At 40.9% G+C, this 23,370-nt stretch overlaps 1 protein-coding gene across 2 annotated transcripts in view; it reads right to left on the reverse strand.

Moving 5' to 3' along the window:
- LOC112644832 (contactin-associated protein-like 3) overlaps positions 1-23,370 on the reverse strand; it is a 197,621-nt gene that overhangs the window by 6,055 nt on the left and 168,196 nt on the right. For both annotated transcript variants that reach the window (XM_035709076.2, XM_049092996.1), the window contains exons 16-23: positions 22,145-22,315; positions 20,999-21,217; positions 18,790-19,029; positions 18,007-18,237; positions 16,634-16,767; positions 15,717-15,804; positions 1,049-1,285; positions 794-865 (exon numbers count right to left, since the gene is read on the reverse strand). In XM_035709076.2, coding sequence (XP_035564969.2) covers positions 794-865; positions 1,049-1,285; positions 15,717-15,804; positions 16,634-16,767; positions 18,007-18,237; positions 18,790-19,029; positions 20,999-21,217; positions 22,145-22,315 — 1,392 coding nt within the window. The remainder of the gene's footprint in view (positions 1-793; positions 866-1,048; positions 1,286-15,716; positions 15,805-16,633; positions 16,768-18,006; positions 18,238-18,789; positions 19,030-20,998; positions 21,218-22,144; positions 22,316-23,370) is intronic.

Raw genomic sequence — 23,370 nt, forward strand, 5'->3', positions numbered from 1 at the left:
TAAATAAATTCTGTTTCAGAGAATACACTGGGAGATATTTAAGATGCAATTACTTTTACCTCTTCGGATACATGTAACTACGTAGAAAATATAAAGATATATTATATATATGAATATATATTTGAATATATATATTTATAGTTTAGCTATCAGACTTTGCTTTAAAAAGCTATATTATATCCAGTTTTAATGTCACACATGTAGAATACATGTGACACTAAAAATATATAGATTATACAAATATATATGAATAATTATATTTATAAATATAAATATATGTAAATCTAAGATAAGGAGGACACCAGAAATAGTTTTATGTATTTATGTTCAGAAGAACCTTTAAGTTTTATATCTCTATGTTTACGAAAATGACAATTTGCATGGTTTAGGTGCTTCTTTCAATATATGTCTGACTTTTTAATATCATTTTTTTAAAGTTTTGGGCTAATGGACTCAGACGTCCATGGCTAATTTGAATCAAGGGGGTAAAGGTGAATAGGATATATATATATCTTATATATCCTGAAAAATATGAATGGGCATTTTCAAATGAAAAACCTTCTTATTATTGTGTCGTTTGGTAACTATCCTCTTAAAAAGCGTCCCCGTGGAACCACGGGGTCTTCCACCAAGCGCCCGCAGATGCCGACTTGGTTCAGCCCCATCCAGAGCATCCCCCGGTGAATGCGGCCCGCCACTGCCCTCGCCCATCGGCGCGGATTCCCGGACACTTCTTGGCTCATGCCAACAGTGACAACCACGCCAAGGACCAGGTCATTCCCAGCCCTGTTACCTCCGATGACAGCAGAGTCACTTCTGTCAGCATTAACTAAGGGCTGTCCCCCATCTGTTGGTCCAGAACCACCTGCAGTAGAGAAAGGGAGAATGACAGAGGCCAGCGGAAGGAGGACTCTGGAGACATCACACACACACGGGACGGGCATGAGCAAGCGACCGCGGCCAGGGCACGGCGAGGCGCGGCGCACAGGGCTTTGGAGAGCTGGAGCACGGGCGGAGCAGCGGAGGAGCGCGGGCCGGGGGCACGCACCTGCGCCACCTGCCAGCGGGCCGGTGGCCTCCCGCGCCGGGGCTCCGGGCCCCGCCCCCTCGGCGCAGCGGGTGGCGGCGGCCACGGGTCCGCGCACCGTGACCGTGACCGGGGCGGGGCCGCCGGGGCGCAGCGCAGCCTTGAGCGGGGCGGCGGGGCCGAAGCGCACGGCGGACAGGCAGCCGGTGAAGCCGCGCGCGCCGGCCCGCAGCGTGTCCGGGTCCGCGCCGGGGGGCTCTGCGGGCAGAGAAGCGGGCACACGTTAGGGCGCCGGCCCCCCCGGGCCCCCGGGCCCCCGGGCCCCCCGTCCCCCCGAGCCCTCCGTCCCGCGGCCTGCGCCAGAGCCGGGCAGGTGCGCCCTCCCCGCGCGTGGGCAAACCCGCGCCTCCCAGGAGGCAGCTCCCCTGCCCCCCCTACCCCCCCCTGCACGAAGGGATGAAATCTCCTGCCGCTGCGCTCTGCGAATGGTCAGTGCCCTACCTGGGAACAGGGTTTGCGGCCCACGATCTAGGGGCTTGCAGTGAAATGTCGCCTGAGCTTGGGGACACCAGGGAACCCCTCTGCCGCACTTCTGCTCTGCGGTTTACACTGGGGTCTGGGCCCTGCGCTCCGCGGCCGCACAGCGCGAGGCCCCTCCCCAGGGCAGGTGCCGGCGTCGGGGGAAGCCCACCCCGGCTGCTTTGGCCTTCGAGGCGGTGGTGGAGGTGGTGGTGGCCTGCGCTCCCTTTCCAGACGTCGGCGCTGGCCCTGCCCTCGCTCGCACCTGACCCAGGCCGGTCAGCCGGAGAGCAGCGGCCAAGGAGGGCACAACGTCAACTCCCTCCCTTGGACGACGCTTAGCGCCTGCAGTGCGCTTGCCCCCGGGCACCGCGTCCGCCCAGGGCGAGCGCAGCGCGGGCTTCAGAGGTCTCAGGGAGGCATCCGTGTCCCCCGCAGAGGAGGCCACCCCGAAGTGGGGACGCTCGGCCTCGGCCCCCACACTTGCCCCTGCTTCAGTGCCTAGACTAGCCTGTCCACATCTTTTCCTACCAACCCCAAACCGCAGCGGAGGATTTACCCAGCAGCTTCCACACGCTGGGCGTCGTGTGAAGTGCTTTGCCCAGGTGAGAATCTAATGCTCACAGCGTGACACCGTGAGCGCTTTCACTTCCCTCTGGAAGTTAGTGATGTTAGATTTTAGTAAACCAAGGTCTCCCACGTGGGGTGATCTGGATCCAGGCTGCTTGGAGAAACCCCCTTTTCAACAGGGTATTATCTTATGCACGTGTCCATAATTGCTTACAGGAAGGGACAGGGAAATGGGGGTCATCACACTCTTCTTTCTACTTTAACGAATACACATACCTTCCTCTGAACAATATGTATAGACTCTAGAAGTGGGGTTTTTGGTTGGTGTAATTGCTGATCCTTAAGTTCGCCCTGAGAATCTCAGCTGTGATTCAGTCTCTCTTGATTCTATACTTAAAGTCTTTGAGGATAATCTTTATTTTCCTTTGAGTTGGAATTTTTGAGGGGTACTGCTCTTTTGGCTTCCATTTCCTGATAATATAAGTAACTAGAAATAGTTTTGATTGGATATGGATAATCTAAGACATATATGCTAGACGCCGTGAAAAAGAGCTATTTTTTTTCTTATACATATAAAGAAGAGCCAGGGCTTAGCGCAAGATTTAATGGCTTGTCCCTCACTTCCTGCCAGTAAGCAGGTGGTGCAGGCTTTCAGATGAGAGCATTTGAACTCTGAAGCCAGCGTGCATAACCATACAGTCAGCCAGCCTCACCTGGGCCATCAGTTATAGGTCATTCTCTGTAGACCCTCTGTTGCTTTCACGTAACAGGCGGCAGGTTCCTTATTCTTGCCAACCCCCTCGCCCTCACCTAGCTTAGGGTCTGTTACACAGGACACAGGTGGTATATGTTTTATAATCAAAGAATCAACTTGGTCCTATTACTGCCCTTCTCTGAGTACTTTGGCTGTTGAAACTTTTTAAAAAGTGGCACTCTTGAGAAGTGGGCTGAGGAAGACAGAGGTCCCAGCTTGTTAAAAGAGACTACTTGCCTTGGCCCAAGCTAAAAGGCACTTGCATGGCTGGCTGCCGTATTATGCCACTGAGTTATATTGAACGTCATGGTAATTAAAGACCTCCTCATTGTCACTAACATTAAGCAACACACCCTGAAGCTTCTACTTGAAGGGTGACAACATATGACACCCCAAAATAGGCTACTTTGGCAAAAGGATTTTTGGGGGCTAACAGTACTTGAAAAACCACAGGTGCAAGGTACCTGGGTGGCTTGAGCATCTGCCTTAGGCTCAGGGCATGATCCCAGGGTCCTGGGACCGAGTCCCCCATCGGGCTCCCCACAGGGAGTCTGCTTCTCTCTCTGCCTGTGTCTCTGACTCTCTCTCTGTGTCTCTCATGAATAAATAAATAAAATGTTCAAAAAAAGAAAAGAAAAAAAAAACACAGGTGCAAGAAGGGCACTCTGACTTCTCCTTTTTTCTTCCCAAAAGCAGGAGATAAACGCCTGTGGCAAAGCTGCCCACTCTGTACCAGGAGGAAAGAAACTTTCTAGTCATCAGAGAAGAAGGGTTAAGCTGGAGAAACCTGTACTTAAAACCTTGTTAATGTAACTCTTCAACCCCTTAGCTTCCTGGTACCTTTAATTACTCGGCACAATTACTGCCCTGTGTTCCATCTAGCATATACACCCTATCTGCTTTTCGGGTCTTCGTTTTCCTATGGAGCTCCATGTACATTTAAAAATCTATATGCTTTCTTTCCCCTTGTTAATCTATCTTAGATCAATTTAATGTTTCGGCCTGGCCATAGACTCTAAGAGGGGAGATGGAAAGTTTCACCTCCAGATAAATGCATGGGGTGGATTTCTTCAATCTTATTACATGTCTCACCCTTTTTCCTATTAAACTTCATCTCACTATTTCAGTCTGTCAATCTTGAAAGCCAAATCTTTTGTATCCTTGAAAGCCAAATCTTTTGTATCCTTGCTCCTTCTGGTTTGGAAAAGAGCCATATTTTTAAGAAAAATGGTCTAACTTTGAGACTTCTAATAAATGCACTGGGAGCTGCATAGCCTTACAAAATTCTGTTCAGTAATGTTAAAATTGCAAAAGTAATTGTAATGTAAAAGACCTCTAAAAGCAACTAAAATTAGAGGCATGTTTACATTGTTATAATCATAATAAACAACTCTCTGAAATAGATAGCTATCTGGTCAGTTTGATTATATGAGGCATCAAGGAGCTTTATATATGGTGGATTTCAGGTAGATTCTTATAGTGAGGTATAGAGAGCTTGAGACAAGTCCATTAAATGATTGTTTTAAATTAAAAGAGTTCTTTTGGGGCTCCTCAGTGGCTCAGTGGGTTAAGCATCTACCTTAGGCTCAGCTCATGATATTGGGGTCTTGGGATTGAGTCCATTTGGTTCCCTGCTCAGGAGGGAGTCTGCTTCTCCCTCTTCCTCTACCCTCCGTGCCCCACCCCCCACTACAGCTTGTGCTCACTCTCTCTCATATAAATGAATACAATCTTTAAAAAATAATAAAAAATAAATTAAAAGAGTTGTTTAAAGATGATTTTTTTTTTTTTTTTTGCATTCAGACAATGTATTTTCCCTAAAGAAAGGCATCCTTGCTTGAATATACTTGAGAGAATGTCAAGAAGAACTGACATGGGAAAACACTACGATAGCAACATAGGACTTCTGCAACACTAAAATACTAAAAAAACAAAAAAACAAAACAACAACAACAACAACAAAAACAAAAAACACTACTGGCCAATGAAAAGTCTCAGCTGCTGAGCAAAAAAGAGGATCTGGACAGCACTTCCTTTCCCTGTCAAAGTCTGACACTAGCGCTACCAGGCTAGGGTAACAGAACAAACCTTGGGCAGACATTTATCTGAATTAATTAGACTAATTTTGTAGAATTTATTTTATAAAGATAAATTTAAAATGTCTGTAGGCAGTGCTATTACTCAAGAAAGAAACATCAGTAGAACATGATATTGCAGTATATTTTCGTGTATTTCAAGAATTTGTACTTGACACTTATACATATTTGTAGATTGTGGGTAAGGACATGTGTGGGTGGATTTATGTGCCCACATAGCCTATTATTAATCATGCAGTTGTAGCCGTGACTATGTATGCTTGTTGGGTGTCAATATACATTGAGAGGTTTACTGTTCACTGGTTTCCGTTGCCTTCATATTTTTTATCCTGAGGTCATGGTCATGATTCATTTTTTGACTGGAATAATTCTTTGGTATTTTCCTCAGATGGGATGCATGGTCAATTATTTAATCTCAATCCTACCTTGTTACCCAAAATACGTTTTTGTAATCGTGTCAAATACATTATATTTTAGATGCTTGTGTTGTAGCTCATTTTTCAGCAGTGTTAACGATAATCCTCATCATTTTTTTTTATCCCACTGTAACAAATGAGAAGTTGGATGACGATGCCATAATCATTGTTTTTTCATTGTAGTAACTTCTGCCTAGAAAGTTTGGGAGATTTTCTCTGTGGGTTTTGCAATTCAGAAATGTTCCCAGCTGTAAGACTTTTTTCATCAGAATGGATGCATTCTTTCAATCTGCAACTCAGGTTTTCCTTTAGCTCAGAGAATTATTTTTTTTAATGCATAATTTTTGTCTTTGCTTCTAATTCTGTTTCTGCATCTCTAATTATTCATGTTAGGTTTTCTTTTATTTTCCCTCCTAATTTCTCTCTCTTAATCCTTTTGCTCTGTGGTTTAAGACAGTCCATCTCTATAATATTCTGGGCTAGTGTTTAAAGATAACCAGTGATGATTCCTTCTTTCAGATGACCCAGTGAAATCTTGAAAAATCATGTTACTTTAACTCCCAGAGTTTGTGTGTGCCTATGTGACTTTTTTCAAATTTCCTTGAGTGCCAGTTCTATCCTAGCTGTCTTCTGTCTTCTTTAACAGCTCTATTTTGATGTGAGAGTTTTATTTGTTGTTTTAATCCTCCTCCCCATCTCCTTGGGGGTGACATTATTTTTTTTATTACTTGTTTATTTATTGATCTGCCAATGAGGACTCCACGGTTGGGGATCTTATATGATATTCAGGTCCTCGAAAGGTGAAGGTTACAGCTTTTTCTGTCCGCCTCCACCACTGCACCCCAGAAGTGGACCTGTAGGCTGACCCTCTAACCTCAAACAAAGTGTAGGAAGAAGTCTCTTTCCCTCACCCTCACCACTGTAGAAAGAATATGGTGCAATCATCCAGCCCATCCTCCACTCCATGAGGGGTACTGAAGATGGACACAACCACACTGATTCCAATCTTCCCTTTGGATGAATTCTTTGCAAGCCAGGCTTTCCTGAGGATCCAGGCTTCTCACTCCCACCCTGGGACTCTGCTGTACTCCTGCCGCCAGGGCAAATCCCCATCCCATCCCTCTCATTCACACCTTCCTGCCCCTTCTGTCAGCTGGGCTGGCCTCCAGTACCTCTTCTCAAGGCACAAGCACAATGAATTGGGGGTGGAAGCAAGTGTTATGGTACAAGCTGTCATTTCTCAGAACCAAGTCTGTACAATGTTAGCAGCAGAATTAATAGAACTGTGTTTAGAAAAGATGATGAATGCAAATCTATCTTCCCTATGGACCTGACTCCTGAAATTCCATTCTTAAGGTTCCTTCCTTATGGATCAAAATTTTTTTTCCTTTAAAATGTAAAGAAAGGGGCGCCTGGGTGGCTCAGTCAGTTAAGCATCTGCCTTTGGCTCAGGTCATGATTCCAGGGTCCTGGGATGGAGCCCACGTCAGGCTCCCTGCTCAGTGGGGCGTCTGCTTCTCCCTCTGCCCCCTCCTCTGGCTCTCTCTCTCTCTCAAATAAATAAATAAAACCTTTTTTTAAAAATAAAGAAAATGTAAAGAAAAAGTGAGGGAAACCTTAAGAAAATAGCTATGTATTATTAGAAATTTAATATTGAGGTGAATATGTTTGATCAGCTCCTGGCTCAACAACACAGATATATTAACAGGAAGTAAGAGTACAAGTGCAGTTTAATACTAGGTAAGGAGGGGATGAGAATGTGATTTGACTATGGCCATGATGCAAAGTAACATGTAAGAAAAAAAAAATGGGCTAAGGGTTGAGGATAAAGTTCACTTGCTTTGTAATTATGAGTAGAACTCTAAATCACTTTCAGTAAAAACAGATTCAATCTTTTTTTTTTTTCACTTAAAAAATATCCATGGTAGGAAATCTTGAAAGCACAATCAAATTTATGGCAATTCAGGACATAAACATTCTCAACTGTCTCAGACATTGGGTAGTACCGCCCTTAAGACACATCACCAGGGTTGTACATTCCAATACGTGGGATGATTTCCGCTTTTGTGAATAACAAGCATTTTAACAAAAAATCCACAAGAGAAAGGAAGAACTAAACAATTAAAATGAGTGTGGAGAGCTCTCTGCTATCTACAATGCCAGTGCTTCTGGAAGGCAAGGGCAGTAAACACTGGAACAGTAGAAGGAGCACTGCCAGAGGCTCTCATCAGCAAGAAAAATCAGGAAACAAAGTGAGTGGTGCATGGAATTGCAGGAAGCAGTGCAGAACATCAGAAAGTGTAAACATGGATAAAATGAAGTGAACACTGACTGTTTTAAGCAACAGCAATAATGACGTCTTCCAAAAAAAAAATAATGTTCAAAAGTATAATACGTGACAACAAATGTGTCATTGTGTGGTAAATCAAGGATACATAATCTAATCCTAAAAGTAACTGATAATAATAGAAGGAGGTATAACTATAAAGTTGCTTTAGGAGATTAGTAGCCTCCAAGACAATCCTGCAGCCCATCAACGTGAGAATAAACAAATACATACTCAAGCCATAAGGGACTACACAGCAAAGACAATGAATGAACTTCTCTGTACATGCGACAGCAGGAATCAAGGTTTAAAAACACCTGGTGAATGAAAGCAGCTCAATCGAATCGACCTGCTATTTATTTTGGAATTGCTAAAACAGCAGAGTGAGCTTCTTAAAATTCTAGATAAACGACTAATTGGAAAACAAGTAGTAGACCAACTTTTCCAGTCTGTCTTTCAAACAATTCAGAGCTGGAGGGACCTGATTTTCAGAGTCAGAAAGAAATGAATTAGTTATTCCCTCTTCCCCAAAATACATGCCCACCACACATTAAATATCCCCGCTCTTGCAACTAATGCCTGAGAAGAAATCAGGGCTAGTAATTTGGGACCCTAAGCCCTTTGAACAAGCACTGCCAGTAGGTACCCAACTGGAAAAGTAGTCTTCAGTAAATAACATCAACTCTTGGTGTGATGACATGTGAGCGGTCTCTGCCACCCTTTCACCCCAACAAGGGGCTACCATCAGAACTCTACATAATTGCTGCTCTTAGCTTCTTTGTCCTTTCAAAATTGTGCAGCAGCCTCTCTCTCCCCGATGTGGCCTTGCTCTGTCTCAGCAACCCTGAACCCTGGGCCCCTCCAGTTCTCTACCCCCAATCTCCCATCACACCTTGTTCTTGAATAAACTCATTCTCACTTCAGAATAAACAGTCAATTATGGCTCATCACTCACCTCTCCCCGCTGTGTGTACAGAAGAGGCATTGGCAAAAGACATAAATCTCTAATTGATTTTTTTTCTTATTATTGAGATACAATTCATACACCTTAGAACTCACCATTTTAAAGTATACAATTCGGGGTGGGGGGTTGTATATTTACAAAATTATAAAACCATTACCAGTATACACTTGCAGAATCTATCACTCCAAAAGCAACCCAGTACACATTAAGGCATCACATCCCATTCCTACCCATCTCCAGCCCTGGGCAAACCTAAACTACTTTCTGTTTCTATAGATTTGCCTATTCTGGACATTTCATACAAAATAATACACCATGTGCCTTTTTGTGTTTATCTTCTTTCACTTAGCGTAACGTTTTTAAGATTCATGAATATTGTATCATGTGTTGGTACTTCATTAGTTTTTATGGCCAATATTTCCTTGTATATATACCACTTCTGTTTACCTATTCCTTAATCAATGGTCACTGGGTTTATTCCCACTTTGTGTTACTAGTGGACAATTCTACTATGCTGGTTTGTATACACCTTTTGTGTCTAGACATAAGTTTTTAATCCTCTTAGGTATATACCTAAGTGGAGTGATCATATAGTAACTACATTTAACTTTCTTACAAACATTTCTTATGTAGCATTTAACTTTCAAGCAAACTGTCAAACTATTTTTTCCACGTGGCTGCACCATTTTACATTCCCATCACCAATGCACAAGAGTTCAAATTTCACCACATCCTCCACAACACTTGTTATTCTCTCTCTCTCTCTCTCTCTTTTTAAAGATTTATTTGAGAGTGAGAGAGAGTGAGCTATAGGGAGGAGCAGAGGGAGAGAGAGAGAGAGAGAGAAGCAGATGCCCAATACAGGACTCGATCCCAGGACCTTGGGATCATGACCTAAGCCTAAGGCAGATGCTTAACTGATTGAGTCACTCAGGCCACCCCTGTTACTGTCTTTTTGATCACAGCCATCCTACTGGGGGTGAAATGATATCTTGTGGTTTTGACTTGCATTTCCTTGATGGCTAATGATTTTGAGCATCTTTTCATATTGGTCATTGGTATATATCTTCTTTGAAGAAATGTGTTTGATTTTGATCTTTGACCAGGTCTTTTGACCATTTTAAAATTGAGTTGTCTTTTTGTTTAGTTGTAGGAGATCTTTATATACTCTGTACAAACGTTCCTTATGAGATGCATGACTTGCAAATGTTTTTCCTCGTTCTGTGGATTGTCTTTTTACCTTCTTGGTAATATGTTTTGAATTACAGCAGTTTTAATTTTGATGAAGGCTGACTTATCTATTTTCCTTTTCTTGCTTGTGCTTTTGAGAAACCATGATCTAGCCCAAGGCTTTTGAGAAGCCTTAATTAAGAAACCATTGCCTAGCCCAAGGTCACAAAAATGCACAAGTATAGTTCGATCTAAGATTTTTATAGTTTTAGCCCCCACGTTTAGGGGTATCATCCATTTTGAGTTAATTTTTGTAAATGATGTGAGGTAGAGGTCAACATTGCTTTTTTAACTTGTAAGATCCAGTAAGCTCAGTACCATTTGTTTAAGAGACTGTTCTTCCGGGCAGCCCCGATGGCTCAGCAGTTTGGTGCCACCTTCGGCCTGGGGTGTGATCCTGGGGACCCGGGATAGGGTCCCACGTCGGGCTCCCTGCATGGAGCGTGCTTCTCCCTCTGCCTGTGTCTCTGCCTCTCTCTCTCTCTCTGTGTGCGTCTGTCATGAATGAATAAATGGAATCTTTAAAAAAAGAGAGAGAAAGAGAGAGAGAGAGAGACTCTTCTTCCTTTGAATGGACCTGGCAGCAATGTCAAACATGATAAATAGTTTTACTTCTTGACACTCAATCTATTCCATTGGTCAGTATGTCTGCCCTTTGCCAATACCACATGGTTTTGATTATCACAGCCTTGTACCAAGTTTTAAAATTAAGGATAAGATCTCCAACTTCCTTCTTCTTTTTCAAGAGTGTTTTGGCTATTTGGAGTCCCTTGCATTTCCATAATGCATTTTGGGATCAACTGGCTAATTTCCACAAAAAGGTCATTTGGATTTTGATTGGAATTGTGTTGAATCTGTAGATCAATTTGGGGAGCACTGCCATCTTAGCAATATTAAAACTTCTAATCCATGAACATGGATATGGATGTCTTTCTATTTATGTAAGTCTTTCATAATTCCTTCCAACAACGTTTCACAGTTACCAGTGTATGTGTCTTATACCTGTATTATTCAAGTTATTCCAGAGTATTTTATTTATTTATTTTTTGGTGCTATTTTAAATGGAATTTACATTTCGGTCTTTATTTCATTTTTGTATGGTTCATTGCTAGCATAGAGAAACACAATAAATTTCTGTATATTGATGTAAGATCCTTGACCAAACTGTGTAGTAGCTCTAATAGCTTTTCTCATGGATTCCTTTTTTTTTTTTTTAAAAGATTTTATTTATTTATTCATGAGGGACACAGAGAGAAGGAGAGGCAGAGAGACACAGGCAGAGGGAGAATCAGGCTCCACGCAGGGAGCCCGATGTGGGACTCGATCCTGGGTCTCCAGGATCAGGCCCTGGGCTGAAGGCGGCGCTAAACCGCTGAGCCACCCGGGCTGCCCTTCTCATGGATTCCTTACAAGATCATATTCTCTACAAAAAGAGATAGTTTTACTTCTTTTTTATTCTGGTAACTTTTTACTCTTTTATTCTTGCCTAATAACCCTCAGTCAAACCTGTACTACAGTCTTGAACAAAAGTGGTGAAAGTGGACATCTGTATCTTATTCCTGATCCTAGGGAAAGACTTCCATTTTTTTCAAGACTTCCATTATTTTACCATTAAGTATAATGTTACCTGTGGGGTTTTTGTAGATGTCTTTTTTCATGTGAGGAAGTTTCTTTCTATTCCTAGTTTGTATTTTTATTATGAAACCAGTGTGAATTTTTTTTTCAAATGCTTTTCCTGTGTCTATTGAGGTAACCATGGGGTTTTTGTCCTTTATTTAATTGATATGGCTTATTGCATTGATTGCTTTTTATCTGTTGAACCAACCTTAACTTCCTAGGATAAATCTTACTTGGTCATAGTGTATAACAGTTTTTATTTGTTACTGGATTAGATTTGCTAACATTTTTTGAGGATCTTTGCATTTATATTCATATTGCTGAAATTTTATAAACTATTTTGTGTCTTCTACTCCATGACTTTCCTCCTGAATGTGATAAATTCTTAGGCAGAGCATAGCAAAGACAACATATGTCACATAAGTCAATGGATTTTTTTTAATATCTAAACTGTGGTCTGTCCATGCAGGTATTACCATGCAGTAGGTAATTTCCACAAATTGTTTATTATCCAATTCTCATAGATGGAGCTCCATTTCAACATATGATCCTTCAGTGGATTTCCTTTCCCCATGTAGAAAATTGACCCACTAACATTTATCTGCATGACTATATTGATTTGAATTACATTCAACCTATTGTATTCTTTCTCAGGAGGAACTTGAAATAAATTGAAAGCTAAATTATTTTTTAAAATAAAGGCACATCTTTATTCTGCACACTTTAAAACAGATTTACGTTTTGATATTTGGGGAATTTTTGCTGTTGTTTTTTAGTGCATAAAAGACAAAATCAACAGAATCCTATTTATACAAAAGTCATTAGAGAAATAAAATTTAGTAAAAATGCTAGGGCACCTTAGTGGGTTGTTGTATTTTAAAGCTCTCATACTTTAGGATTGATTATAGGCCAAATTCAAGTCAAGACTAGATAGGAAATTAGAAACCTAACAATTTGCATTTAAACTAGGATTTTACTAAAATTATTTTATAGTAACTGGGAATACTTAACCTGATTGGTCATCATTACTAAGACCACTGAAGAATGGGAAGACCAAGAGCTAATTTAGAAGAGTTAATTTAGAAGATGATCCTGAACCATTTTTTCCAAAGTACTTAGGATAAATTATAATAATGATAAATTCAATTAGTCATGAACATTCTTTTATTGTTTATATTCCCTATTGTATTGTGAGTGCTTTGAGGGCAGGTACAGTGTGTTTTGTTGCTAGGCATTCAAATTGTCCAGTGAAGTACAAGTGCACATTAGAGCCAAAGCTTTTTTACTGAGTGGATAGCTCAGTGAGTCAAAGTAGCTAACAAAAAAATAAGTACTGGATAGCTTGCCATAGTTTGGGACAACTTTCTTTGGAAAATTAATGGCTCCTTTTAGCCAATCTGTTAGTCTATTTTACAATGTTTATGAAAGGAAGCTCAGCTTATATTCCCCAAATCTGAACACAAGACGGTAGTTTTCTCATAGTTATTAACTGGTCTGAAAATGGCAGCAAAATCAGAACAGAAGCCACCCACCCTGAAATAAAGTTATCTAAAACATGAAAAGTTTTATTAGCCTTTGATCAAGATGCGTACCTCTAGGTACAGATGAAATGAATATTTATAATTTTATTAGACTCAATTGCTTCAGGCTATAAACTTCATTGCTGAGTTTCAACTTTAATTTTTATAGCCTGAGAGAGATGCTTTTGAATATACCATTCTTGAATAGAAACGTTAACATCTTCGATTCCGTGCTATTGCCCTTTATGTATTAACTTGTAGGAAAATAAAAATGTATATGATAAAATGTATTATTCTCTTCTTTTATGAAAATGATTCCCTTTATATAATGCAGTTTAGTTATTAAATCAGTGTCCATAATCTATGGCTTATTTTTTTCAGATGATAAATTGAAAGCTAAATTATTTTTTAAAATATTCCTGTCAACATCACACTTCCTGATGGGAACTTTCTCCCTGGTGTCATGTGCACTTCTGAACATGCTTCATCTGTTCTATCAGAAGCTGGAGTCACTGAGGGCAGGAAGTTATATGTGGTGTGTTCGTTTTGTTCCTTGACCCTATCTGTCCTATGGCTGGAAAAGGATGCACACAGACACCACTCCAGCCAGGAAGGAGGGATGAGAGACTTCTGGGGGCAAACAGAGCCATCACTCCATTCACAGACTACAGGACTGTATGGAAGTGGAGCCTTCGGACTTGCACACCCCAAAGACGATCAATTACTCTGTTCAAACCAAGGATAGCAACTATCCATAGGGCCAGAAAGTGGAGCTCAGTACCAGATAAAAAGGGAGAAAATTCTTTTCTGCTTGGATGTTAAAAACAATTATGATACTGTTCAGATGACAGCCAAGGATGGGGTTTCATCCCACTGTTCTGTGAAACTCAATGTGAGCTTTGAATTTTTAGGAATTTTATTACTCCCTCTGGCTAAATGTATACTGTTATTCTCATGGGTGAAAGCCAAAGGAGGAGCTTATTTCTTTCCAGTGTTTCCAGTTCTTGTGGTTTTCTATCCTATGCTACTGTTCTAAATAGAATTAAAAAAAAATCTACTGGGCGTTGTATATAAGAGATGAATCAGTAAATTCTCCACCCGAAATTAATATTACACTGTACATTAGCCAACTAGAATTTAAATAAAAACATGAAAAAAAGTAGAATAGAAAATTCACTAATGTCCTGAAAACATGGATGTCCAAAAATGCCTAGAAAACATATCCACAGTCCCACAGCAGAGCCTGAGATAGTCCCTTCTCCAATGGGCTACGAGAGCTAGAAACATCTCCCAGCGCACAAGGGGAAACAATTGTTCTCATTTTTCTTTCTGTGTTAACTGCTCAGTGACTATTCTGCATGTTCCCAGGACACTGGAACAGTGAGCCACATGAAATCATGTACAATGCAACTGCCTTTCTGACAACACACCGTTGAGGCCAATTCTTTATTCCCATTTAAGGCATGATTAGAAAGCAGGACCACCACTTCAGCCTGAAGTTGCTGTTCATTATGTGATGCTAAAACTGTATTTTCACAGCAAAGAAATCGGGTACCCTCCTTAACCAGCTTAATCTGTATCTGTAACTTTGCATGACCAACATGGAGCTTTTGGTTACACTGTACCATTTAACGTTAGGCACTTGTTTTTACCATTTACTAGGGATTTGTGACATTTCCTCTGAAAAATAAGAACTCAAAATTGTATTGCCCATCATCTTTTAAAAAAAACGCAATAGTTTTAATAGTTACTGTGCTTCTTACCATATTTTGAATATCCATTCATGTGCTGCCCCTAAATCTCCGAAGTTTGGGATGTTATATATGTGTGGAGTGGAGGAAATGATCAAAGAATCATTGTATAATTGGCTGAAAAGGTAATAAAGACTCCATGGATTAATCTAGGACTAAACAGAGCCAGATGGGTGTCACATACCAGAGCAGGAATAATAAACATAAAAATCCTCATAAGAGGATTTCTTCCAAATGACTTTAAATATTGGTAACACGTACAGTTTATATATATAAATGATCAAAAAGAAAAGATACCTTTCAAAATTTTTTTTATTTCAATTTAATTCTTGGTAACAAGGAGAAATATAAAGGCCTGAATAATTTGATGCCTAACTAGTATAGTATGCTGTTACTCCGGTACTTTTATGGAGAATAACTCAGAGTCATAAAGAGTGTATGTGGGATCTTCAGGCTGTGACTTTCCAGGAGTAGCTGGGAGCATTGAACACATCACTTGCTAAGAGAAAATTAAGTCTTTTCTCTTCTTGCAAATGTAAATCTATATTTATCATTAAATGATTTCTGCATTTGATCCCTGATTAATATATAATTTGTGAACATGATACCTGCTTTGATTTTACCTTCCCTCAATTGTTAGAAAAATACCAAGTTGCATTCTGCTTGATTGCCAAGTGAGAGGGTAAGTGTGGAGGCACTTCTCGGGGATCACCCTTGCTCACGCAGATGGCCCTTACTCATGATTACAGGTGCACTCAGACAAAAGAACAGCTTCTACCTTGATTGTCACTCACTGGGAAACCATGAATATGACAAGGAGCTTGCTTCAGTATGATGAACGCTTCCTGTGTTTGCAACCTAATACTTCTGATCCATGTCATGGAGTAGTGGGGTGGTGGGGTAGGGGTGCCCTTTCTGCCACTTACCTAAAATTGTCCCCAACATAAGGGATTTGACAGCATTGAATTCTGTCCCTGACGACAGGATGACTTGTCTCCTTGCATTCTGGTTAACCTATTAAATGTTTCACGAGAAGCAAACATCAAAATGGTGAGCAATTTTGATGATAAGAGAATGGGAATCAAAGGGAGACCAAGAACAATGGTAAAAATGAGCCACATATTCAAGCTATCACAAAGGTTAAAGGAGAAAACTGTTTTATAAGAATTCCTATAATGCCTCAGATTTCACACCACCCCATTGCCTATTCTTTTCCTTCTACTTGTCTTCATGGTTTAAGAGTCTATAATTGGTACGATCCACAAAGAGATGCAATAAGCTATTTCAAACCTTCAAGCTTTTACCTATTCCAAATAGAAATTAGTAACACGAGCAGAAAAAGGTATTATTCGCACGGATTCAATATATAAAGGTTATTCTTCAAAACCCAGTGACAATGAATAATTTAAACACTGATGCTTTTTAAAAAAAGTATTCCCACTTTAAGCAAAATCTTGCTTTTTCCCTTGTGTTTACATTTCTGTAACCTTCACTTATTTTGTAGTCGGATGGGAATAGGTTCCCATCAGAATAGCTCCAATAATTACCGTGAGAAGCCAGACAGCATTCCCCTACCGATGAGGACAGCTTGGCATTTTAAGTGGTCAAATATTAATCATAACTTTGTCAACCTCTTGCTACACAAACAGACAAACAAAAGGGACATTGCGAAACAAAACACTGTGACATTATCTGTCCTTGAGACTCTATAGGAAGCCTGTGTTGACTGGGTATCCCATTTCCTAGGTCTCTTTCTAGGATTTATGATCCAAGTTTTGCTGGAGGTCACACACTGAGGGCCACAGGATTGCTTACTGTTGCTGTTGTGGATCTACCCTCTTACCTCTACAGAGACCACCGCGGCTTCTCGGTGAATCTTCACCTGGTGAAGCTGCCCATCAGCAAGGTTTTTAAAACCAAAGTTAAAAACATCAGGTTCATGGTGCTTGTCCAATTTATACCTGATCTGCAAACTTCCTAAGAAAGACAAAAATGACTTTTTTTAACTAAGGTGGAATTTTATAAAAAAACGGTCAATGCAGGTTGTAAAGCACATTTTGTTTTTTGTTTATTTAATATAATTTGAATTTGTTGAGCATTTGCTTAAGGACACCAGTTAGTCCCTTTCCCTGGAAGGGTGACCATTCATTCATGTGCTATTCCGGGGCCGAATGCAGAATCCAATTATGCTCTTTAAAAAGTCAAGACCAAATCGTTTTTTTCCAAGCTCTTCCATTTTCCTGAACTCAAGGAAAGAGTCTAAGTGAAGCATATGAGAACTCTGAGCTAGGCTCGAAGTTAATTATTCATGTGGTATTCATAGTATTAAATGGTAAAACCTCAAGCAATATTGCATTAACATTCGGTTTCTATAAGCATCACTTCTTTTAATGTGACTTATTTTAATGCATTTTAATGTATTGCTGACATTTGCATAATGAATTTTTTTCACACAACCAGAATTTTTTTTTTCCTAATGTTTCTGCCATAATCAAGAGACAGAGGACAGACAAATGATTTGCTACAATATCTAAATCTCCTGGTGTCCTTCACAAATGTGCCCCCTATCCCATCACTCCCATACTGCCTGTGATAGATCTTCCAGAGGTTAAGTTTCTGCCCTTCCTCTCTGTGAAGCAGGGTTATAACTCGGTCTTGGTTTTCCATCTGGAACAGTCCTGGAAAACCCCTGGTGGCCATGGGATGTGTGCCTTTCATCCCACTTGTCTTTGTATGTACATATGACATGAATGACTTCTCAACCACTGATGGGTAAAGAACAATTATAGTCAACTGATGCTTATGAATGTTGGAGTTTATACAGTTTAATATACTTCTTTACTTTACTGAGAAGAAGGAGGAAATATTTTCCATGGACAAAATGAGATATCTTGTTTCAAAGTGAATTGCAAAACTAATTTATTCATGTACAGAAGGAAAGACCTCCCAGAATAGCAAGAAGCATAGCTGCACATCAAATACATAAAATGATCAAACTTTCATGGGAGAAATGTATCTTAAATGTAATCACTGAAATGTTAACTTTAGTGATAAACACTTGAGGTTATCATGAAAAATAAACCACTCCTAAGAGAACGAGAATGGCAAGCCTTGAAATTGTGTTTCCTTTTTGTAGTTTAACACCTAAAGGGCCCATCTCATTATGGTCTTGATTTTCTAATTCAGTATCTTTGTTTTCAGGGTCCCAACACTCACCATTGGGGGCAAGGATAACAGACAGGTACTCCTCATAGAAGGAGCTCACGTAGAGGAGTAAGCTGGGCGTCCCTGTAGTCCGGAAGCTCAGTGTGGCTATTTCGCCGGCCAGTGTCAGATCCTCATGAAATAGAGCTGCAAAGGAGCTGGAGTTCTTATTGAAGGTGTAATTAGAATGTTCTTGAAAGTTGTAGATAACTGACGAGCCAGTTCCAAAATACGCAGAAATCTCTGGAATGACACTCATTTTTGTCATATTAGCGCTATGTCAATGCAAGGCTCTTCTCTATGTGCATTTATACAATATCTCCAACCCTTAAATATCTCAAGAGAGAAAACAATGATGTCATGTTTTTCTAGGTTGTTTACAATTTAAAAATATTTCAGATTAAAGAAATAATAAAGCATGGATTAAAAAGATAACTTATCCCCATGCATATTCCTATAACATAGGACTAACAATATTTTATTATTGCCCGCAAAATGCTTCATCTCAGATTTACACAGCATTCAATGCCAAGTGTAAACGTATGCTTCGAGTTATAGTTCTTCCCAATGTTGCTTCGATGATACCAGCTCCAACATAAGTAGTCAAGAGCTTCTCAAGAAGAGAATCATACCTCTTTCCAAGATAAATGGTCAAATTTGGGACAGAAACAACTCTAGCTAATCACAGAGAACCGCCTTAGCCTTTCTTTACGGGGTCAAACACCAAAAACACAAGGCACCCCGCAAAATGATGTGCCTTCCTCTCTCCATCCTGCTCATGGAGGACACACTCACCGCTCTCGCAGAAGGGCCCCTCATATGCAGAGAAGGCACAGTCGCAAGCCACACCCCTGGGCCTCTCTCTACATCTCCCTCCATTGCGACACAGGTGTTCGTAGCTGCTGCAGTGTCCTGGGCACCCCGGCTCCACACCTGGCGTCATCGTGGCCCTTTCTTCCAGATCCAGGGCCAGCCCATTCAACCTCAGTGACCGAATGCACCCCAGGAAGCCTCTCTGTCTGGTGGCCGTCCCGCCTACAAGGGAAACACTGCAATCACAAATGTGCTCCTGGGAGTCTTCAACCCCAAAGTCCAACTGAGGCCACACCGATGTCAAAAAAGTGACCCGTTTAAAGTTTTATGAACAAATACAAGTTTGAAAACATAGGCTGCTATCACAGAAAGCATCAGTGGACAATAGTGAGTAAACCATTCACAAAGCCACTTTTGAAGTTGACCTTGGTAAACATTTATTCTGAAAATACTTCTTTAAGTTATATTTAGAAAGACTCCTATGTTTTTACATCGATTGCTTCACATGCAAGAAAGACCATCTCACCTTTTTAAAGTATATAAACTGTGATGCACACAGTAAAGTTACATAGTTGAAAATCTTTGCAATATAATATATACCACATAATATACAAATGTATATATATTATATATTTAATATATAATATTCATTATAGTTTCTATATGTATGTGTTATATATATTTTGTTACACATTTGTTATATATATATAACAAATTGTATATGTAATACTAGCCTTTCTTAGACATGCTTCCCATAACACCACTGAGGAAAGGAATTGAGAAGTTGGCAAAGAAAGAGCAGGGAGAGGGATGATATGAAAACCTAGGTCCTCAGGCCAGCCTCGCTCCAGCCTGCCCGCTCTGAGGTCACATAGGGCAATAGTAACTGAGCACTGGGTAAGCTCTCTGTATTTCTATCCTGTCTCACACCAGCCTATTCTCAAATCTGGGAGTGTAAGGGTCTGCTGAAAACAGAGTTGAGGTTCATTCCCAGAGATTCTGACTCAGTGGGCCTGGGGTATGTACCCTAGATCAGAACTTTCCTCTAGCTTCCCAGACTCTGGAAATACCATTTCAGTGAAGATATTAATTCTAGGTAGATGTTCATGAAAACTGTGTTCCTAGAAATTCCATTAATTAATCCTCAGGATTACAAAGCAAAAAATAAAATTGTTTAATCTGATTTACAGTTTCAAGACTTAATGTGAAGCCTACTCATAAGAACTGTGCTTGAAGCAGAGTTTTATGGTGCCATGGGTTATAACACACACACACACTCCCTGCATAGCACTAGCCACCAGATGCTGTAGGTACCCCCTACAAAAGCAGACTGCATGCTAATCTGTGATTTATTTCAGGTTTTAATTGGACTGCATCTTTATTTACCTGAAAATACATGAGAAATGACCACCTAAGAGCTCCTTCATTGATCTGCTTGGTTTCCAAATTAGAATAGAGTTGTCTGAAAAGTAATGTAGCAAAACTTATCTTTCTTTTTGAGAAAAAGACAAAATTATTTTTTTTTTAAAAAAAGAAGCAAGTAAATGGAAAGGAAGGCTTCCACTACCCAGAGCTTTAATCTTTAAAGAACAGGCAGTGAGAATAAAGAGCCAGCTGGATTCTGAACCCAGCTTTTGCAAGGACTGAACCACAGAGGAGGGAGGCACTGAGCAGGTGCGGCTGGCACTGGTCCCGAGGGGCACAGCCACACGCATCTCCTAGGGTCTGTGTTTGAGGGGACACTGGAGAAATCTGTCACAGTTACGTGGCAGGTTCTCCAACTTCACTGAGAGGTGAAGCGGGAGAACTAGGTGAAAATTGCTAATTGCTTTATAAGTGGTATTGATAAGAAGTAATTAAAACAAACGCAGGTCATCGATGCTATTGAGTGCAAGCCTGGGAATCAGCCCATCAGGAATCGGATTTCTCTTCTATTTGAGTTTCTAGACTAAGTCACTTGATCTCTCTGAACCTCCATGACCTGGTCTGTGAACTGGGAAATCTACAGAAACAAGAATCAGCAGCAATATTCTATGGAAACCGTATTCCCAACCATCTCTGGCAAGGGAGGCCAAGGGTTGAGGGAGCCTGCGGTACACGGTGCGGACCGAGGCAGCACACACCTGTCACCAGCATCTGCTCTGGGCCCGTCGCCAGCCGCGCAGCTCAGCGGGAAACCACGCGCACTCACCCACGAAGAGCTGGCTGTTGAGCTGCAGGCGGGCGTGCCCGTCAGCGGGCGCGGGCTGGGTCCTGGTGGGCAGCTGATCCACTTGAAGCGATGCTTCCTTCACGTTCCTCTCTGCCCTCACGTGGTGCCACCGATCGTCGTTAAAGGGAGTGGGAGACCGCACTGTGACCTCACAACGTCCATTCCCCACATCAAAGGAGAAGGTCACTTCTGCAGGAGCTGCAAGTACAGATAGGAGAGTAGCTCGGTTCGTGCACAGGGGAGGAAAGTCAGCCTTGGTAGGCAGGAGGGAAGTGACAGGCTCCTTAGTAAAGTCCACCGTGACATCGATGCAGACGAATGTCACTCTGAGCTGGCTGGGAGGGCAAAATAAATCTGTAGCCTGGAGGAAGAAAAACATAGCCATTTTAACATATTCCTCCTCACAGCTTACTCTTCATCTTGCTCAACTCTAAGCAGTAGAGATCATTCCCTAAGGGAAGAAAACCGACATGTGATCTGGTTTCGTGTATATGTGAGATTTTATTTAAAGGTGGTTTAAATCTTCGTATACTTTATTTTAAAAGACATCCATGAAATTTTGAAGTAAGGAATTGAGCCTTTCATACGTGCACAAGCAATGGGACTAGGCAATTAAATGAAATGATTCTGCAATTTAGTGAGCAAGTTATTGGACCAGTTTGGTTTAGAGTGTCCCGACTGCACACAGAGTTAGCACAGCACAAAATTGGGCAGACTGCTGTGTTTCATGAATCACTGTTTTACTCTTTATTTAAATAATGATTCAAAATAATAGAACTTTAGGGGTGCCTGGGTGGTGCAGCCGGTTAGGCGTTCCACTCTTGGTATGGGCTCACCTTGTGACCTCAGGGTCATGAGATCAAGCCCCGCATCAGGGTCCATGCTCAGTGCCGAAGTCTGCTTAAGACTCTTTCTTTCCCTCTTCCTCTGCCCCTTCCTCCTCCCTCTTATCCTGCATGCTCTCTTTCTATATCAAATAAATAAATGTTTAAAAAAAGAACTTTAGTATTTACTAGAGAAACACAAGTGACAAAGAAAGCATGGCAGCACTTTGAGAGTTTGGTTCCCAAAAGGGTTCTTGTTAAGCACTGAACACCTGCTGGCTTTGTGCAGGGGGCGACTCACCCTGCAGCTCTAGCCTGATGAAGTCTGTAATCCCCAGGTTCTCAACAAACACCCCAGAAGGAGCTGTCGTCTTAAAAAAGAAAGACACATCAGCACTGAGCTCTCCACGGAACGTAGGGAAATGAAGGTATGAAGTCTCGGTATTGAAAGAAGCGGAATTCCAAAATGAATCTGTTTCCAAAAAGGAAAAAAAAAAAAAGACAGTGACAATAACTATGAAACGGAGTAACAATTGTATTTTGTATTTCTAGCATTTTTTTAAACTATTAAGTGCATTCATGGCAAGCCTTCATTTGGGGGTTCTTCCAAACATACAGCCACAATGTGAATATTCAGATACTGACTCTTTGAAGGATTAAGATTCTGGACAAGGCTGCAACTGAGTGGAGAGATAATCATTGGACATGCCCTGTGTTTTTTAGAAAACAATATTATTTAATGATTGTTGTAGAATAAAATTGACTTTGGGGGGATGTATGGTTACATGAATTGTAATACATGCATGGATTTGTATAACTGTCACCAAAATCAGGATAAAGGACAATTCTATCTCCCCCAAAACTCCCTCTTGCAATTCCCTTATAGTCACATCGCCCTTCTGCCCCAGGCCCTGCCAACCATGATCTATAGCTGTGCCTTTTCCAGGTGTCATATAAATGGAGCCATGCAGGATGTAACCTTTTGAGATTGGCTTCTTTCACTCAAGGTAAAGCCTCTGAGATTCATTCAGGTTGTCACAAGTTATTGCTGCTCTGTAGTATTCCATCATATGGATGGGGCCGACATTTCTTCATCCACATCTGAGAATGTCAATGTCATTTCCAGATTTGGTCATTTACAAACAGAGCTGCTTATAAATATTTGTGCCTATCACACCTGTATTTGTGAATAGTTTTCTTTCTTGCTTTCCAAACTGGATGCACTTATTTCCTTCCTTACATTACTGGCTAGGACTTCTAGCATGATTGAAGTTGTATAACAGAAGTAGCAAGATTGAATATCTTTATCTTGTTCCCAGTCTTAGGGGGAAAGAATTCAGTTTTTCATCAAGAATTATGATGCTAGCTCTTCTGTATATAGGCACCCTTTGTTAGGATGAAGAAGTTCCCTTTTATTCATAGTTTGCTAAGAATTTTATTGTGAATGCTATCTGATCTAAATTTATTATCCTGTTAATTCATAATATAGTTATGATAATTCAAATGATCATGTTCATATCAACTGAT

This window comes from Canis lupus, chromosome 1 (genome assembly GCF_003254725.2).
Source record: "Canis lupus dingo isolate Sandy chromosome 1, ASM325472v2, whole genome shotgun sequence".
NCBI classification, from domain to species: Eukaryota; Metazoa; Chordata; class Mammalia; order Carnivora; family Canidae; genus Canis; species Canis lupus.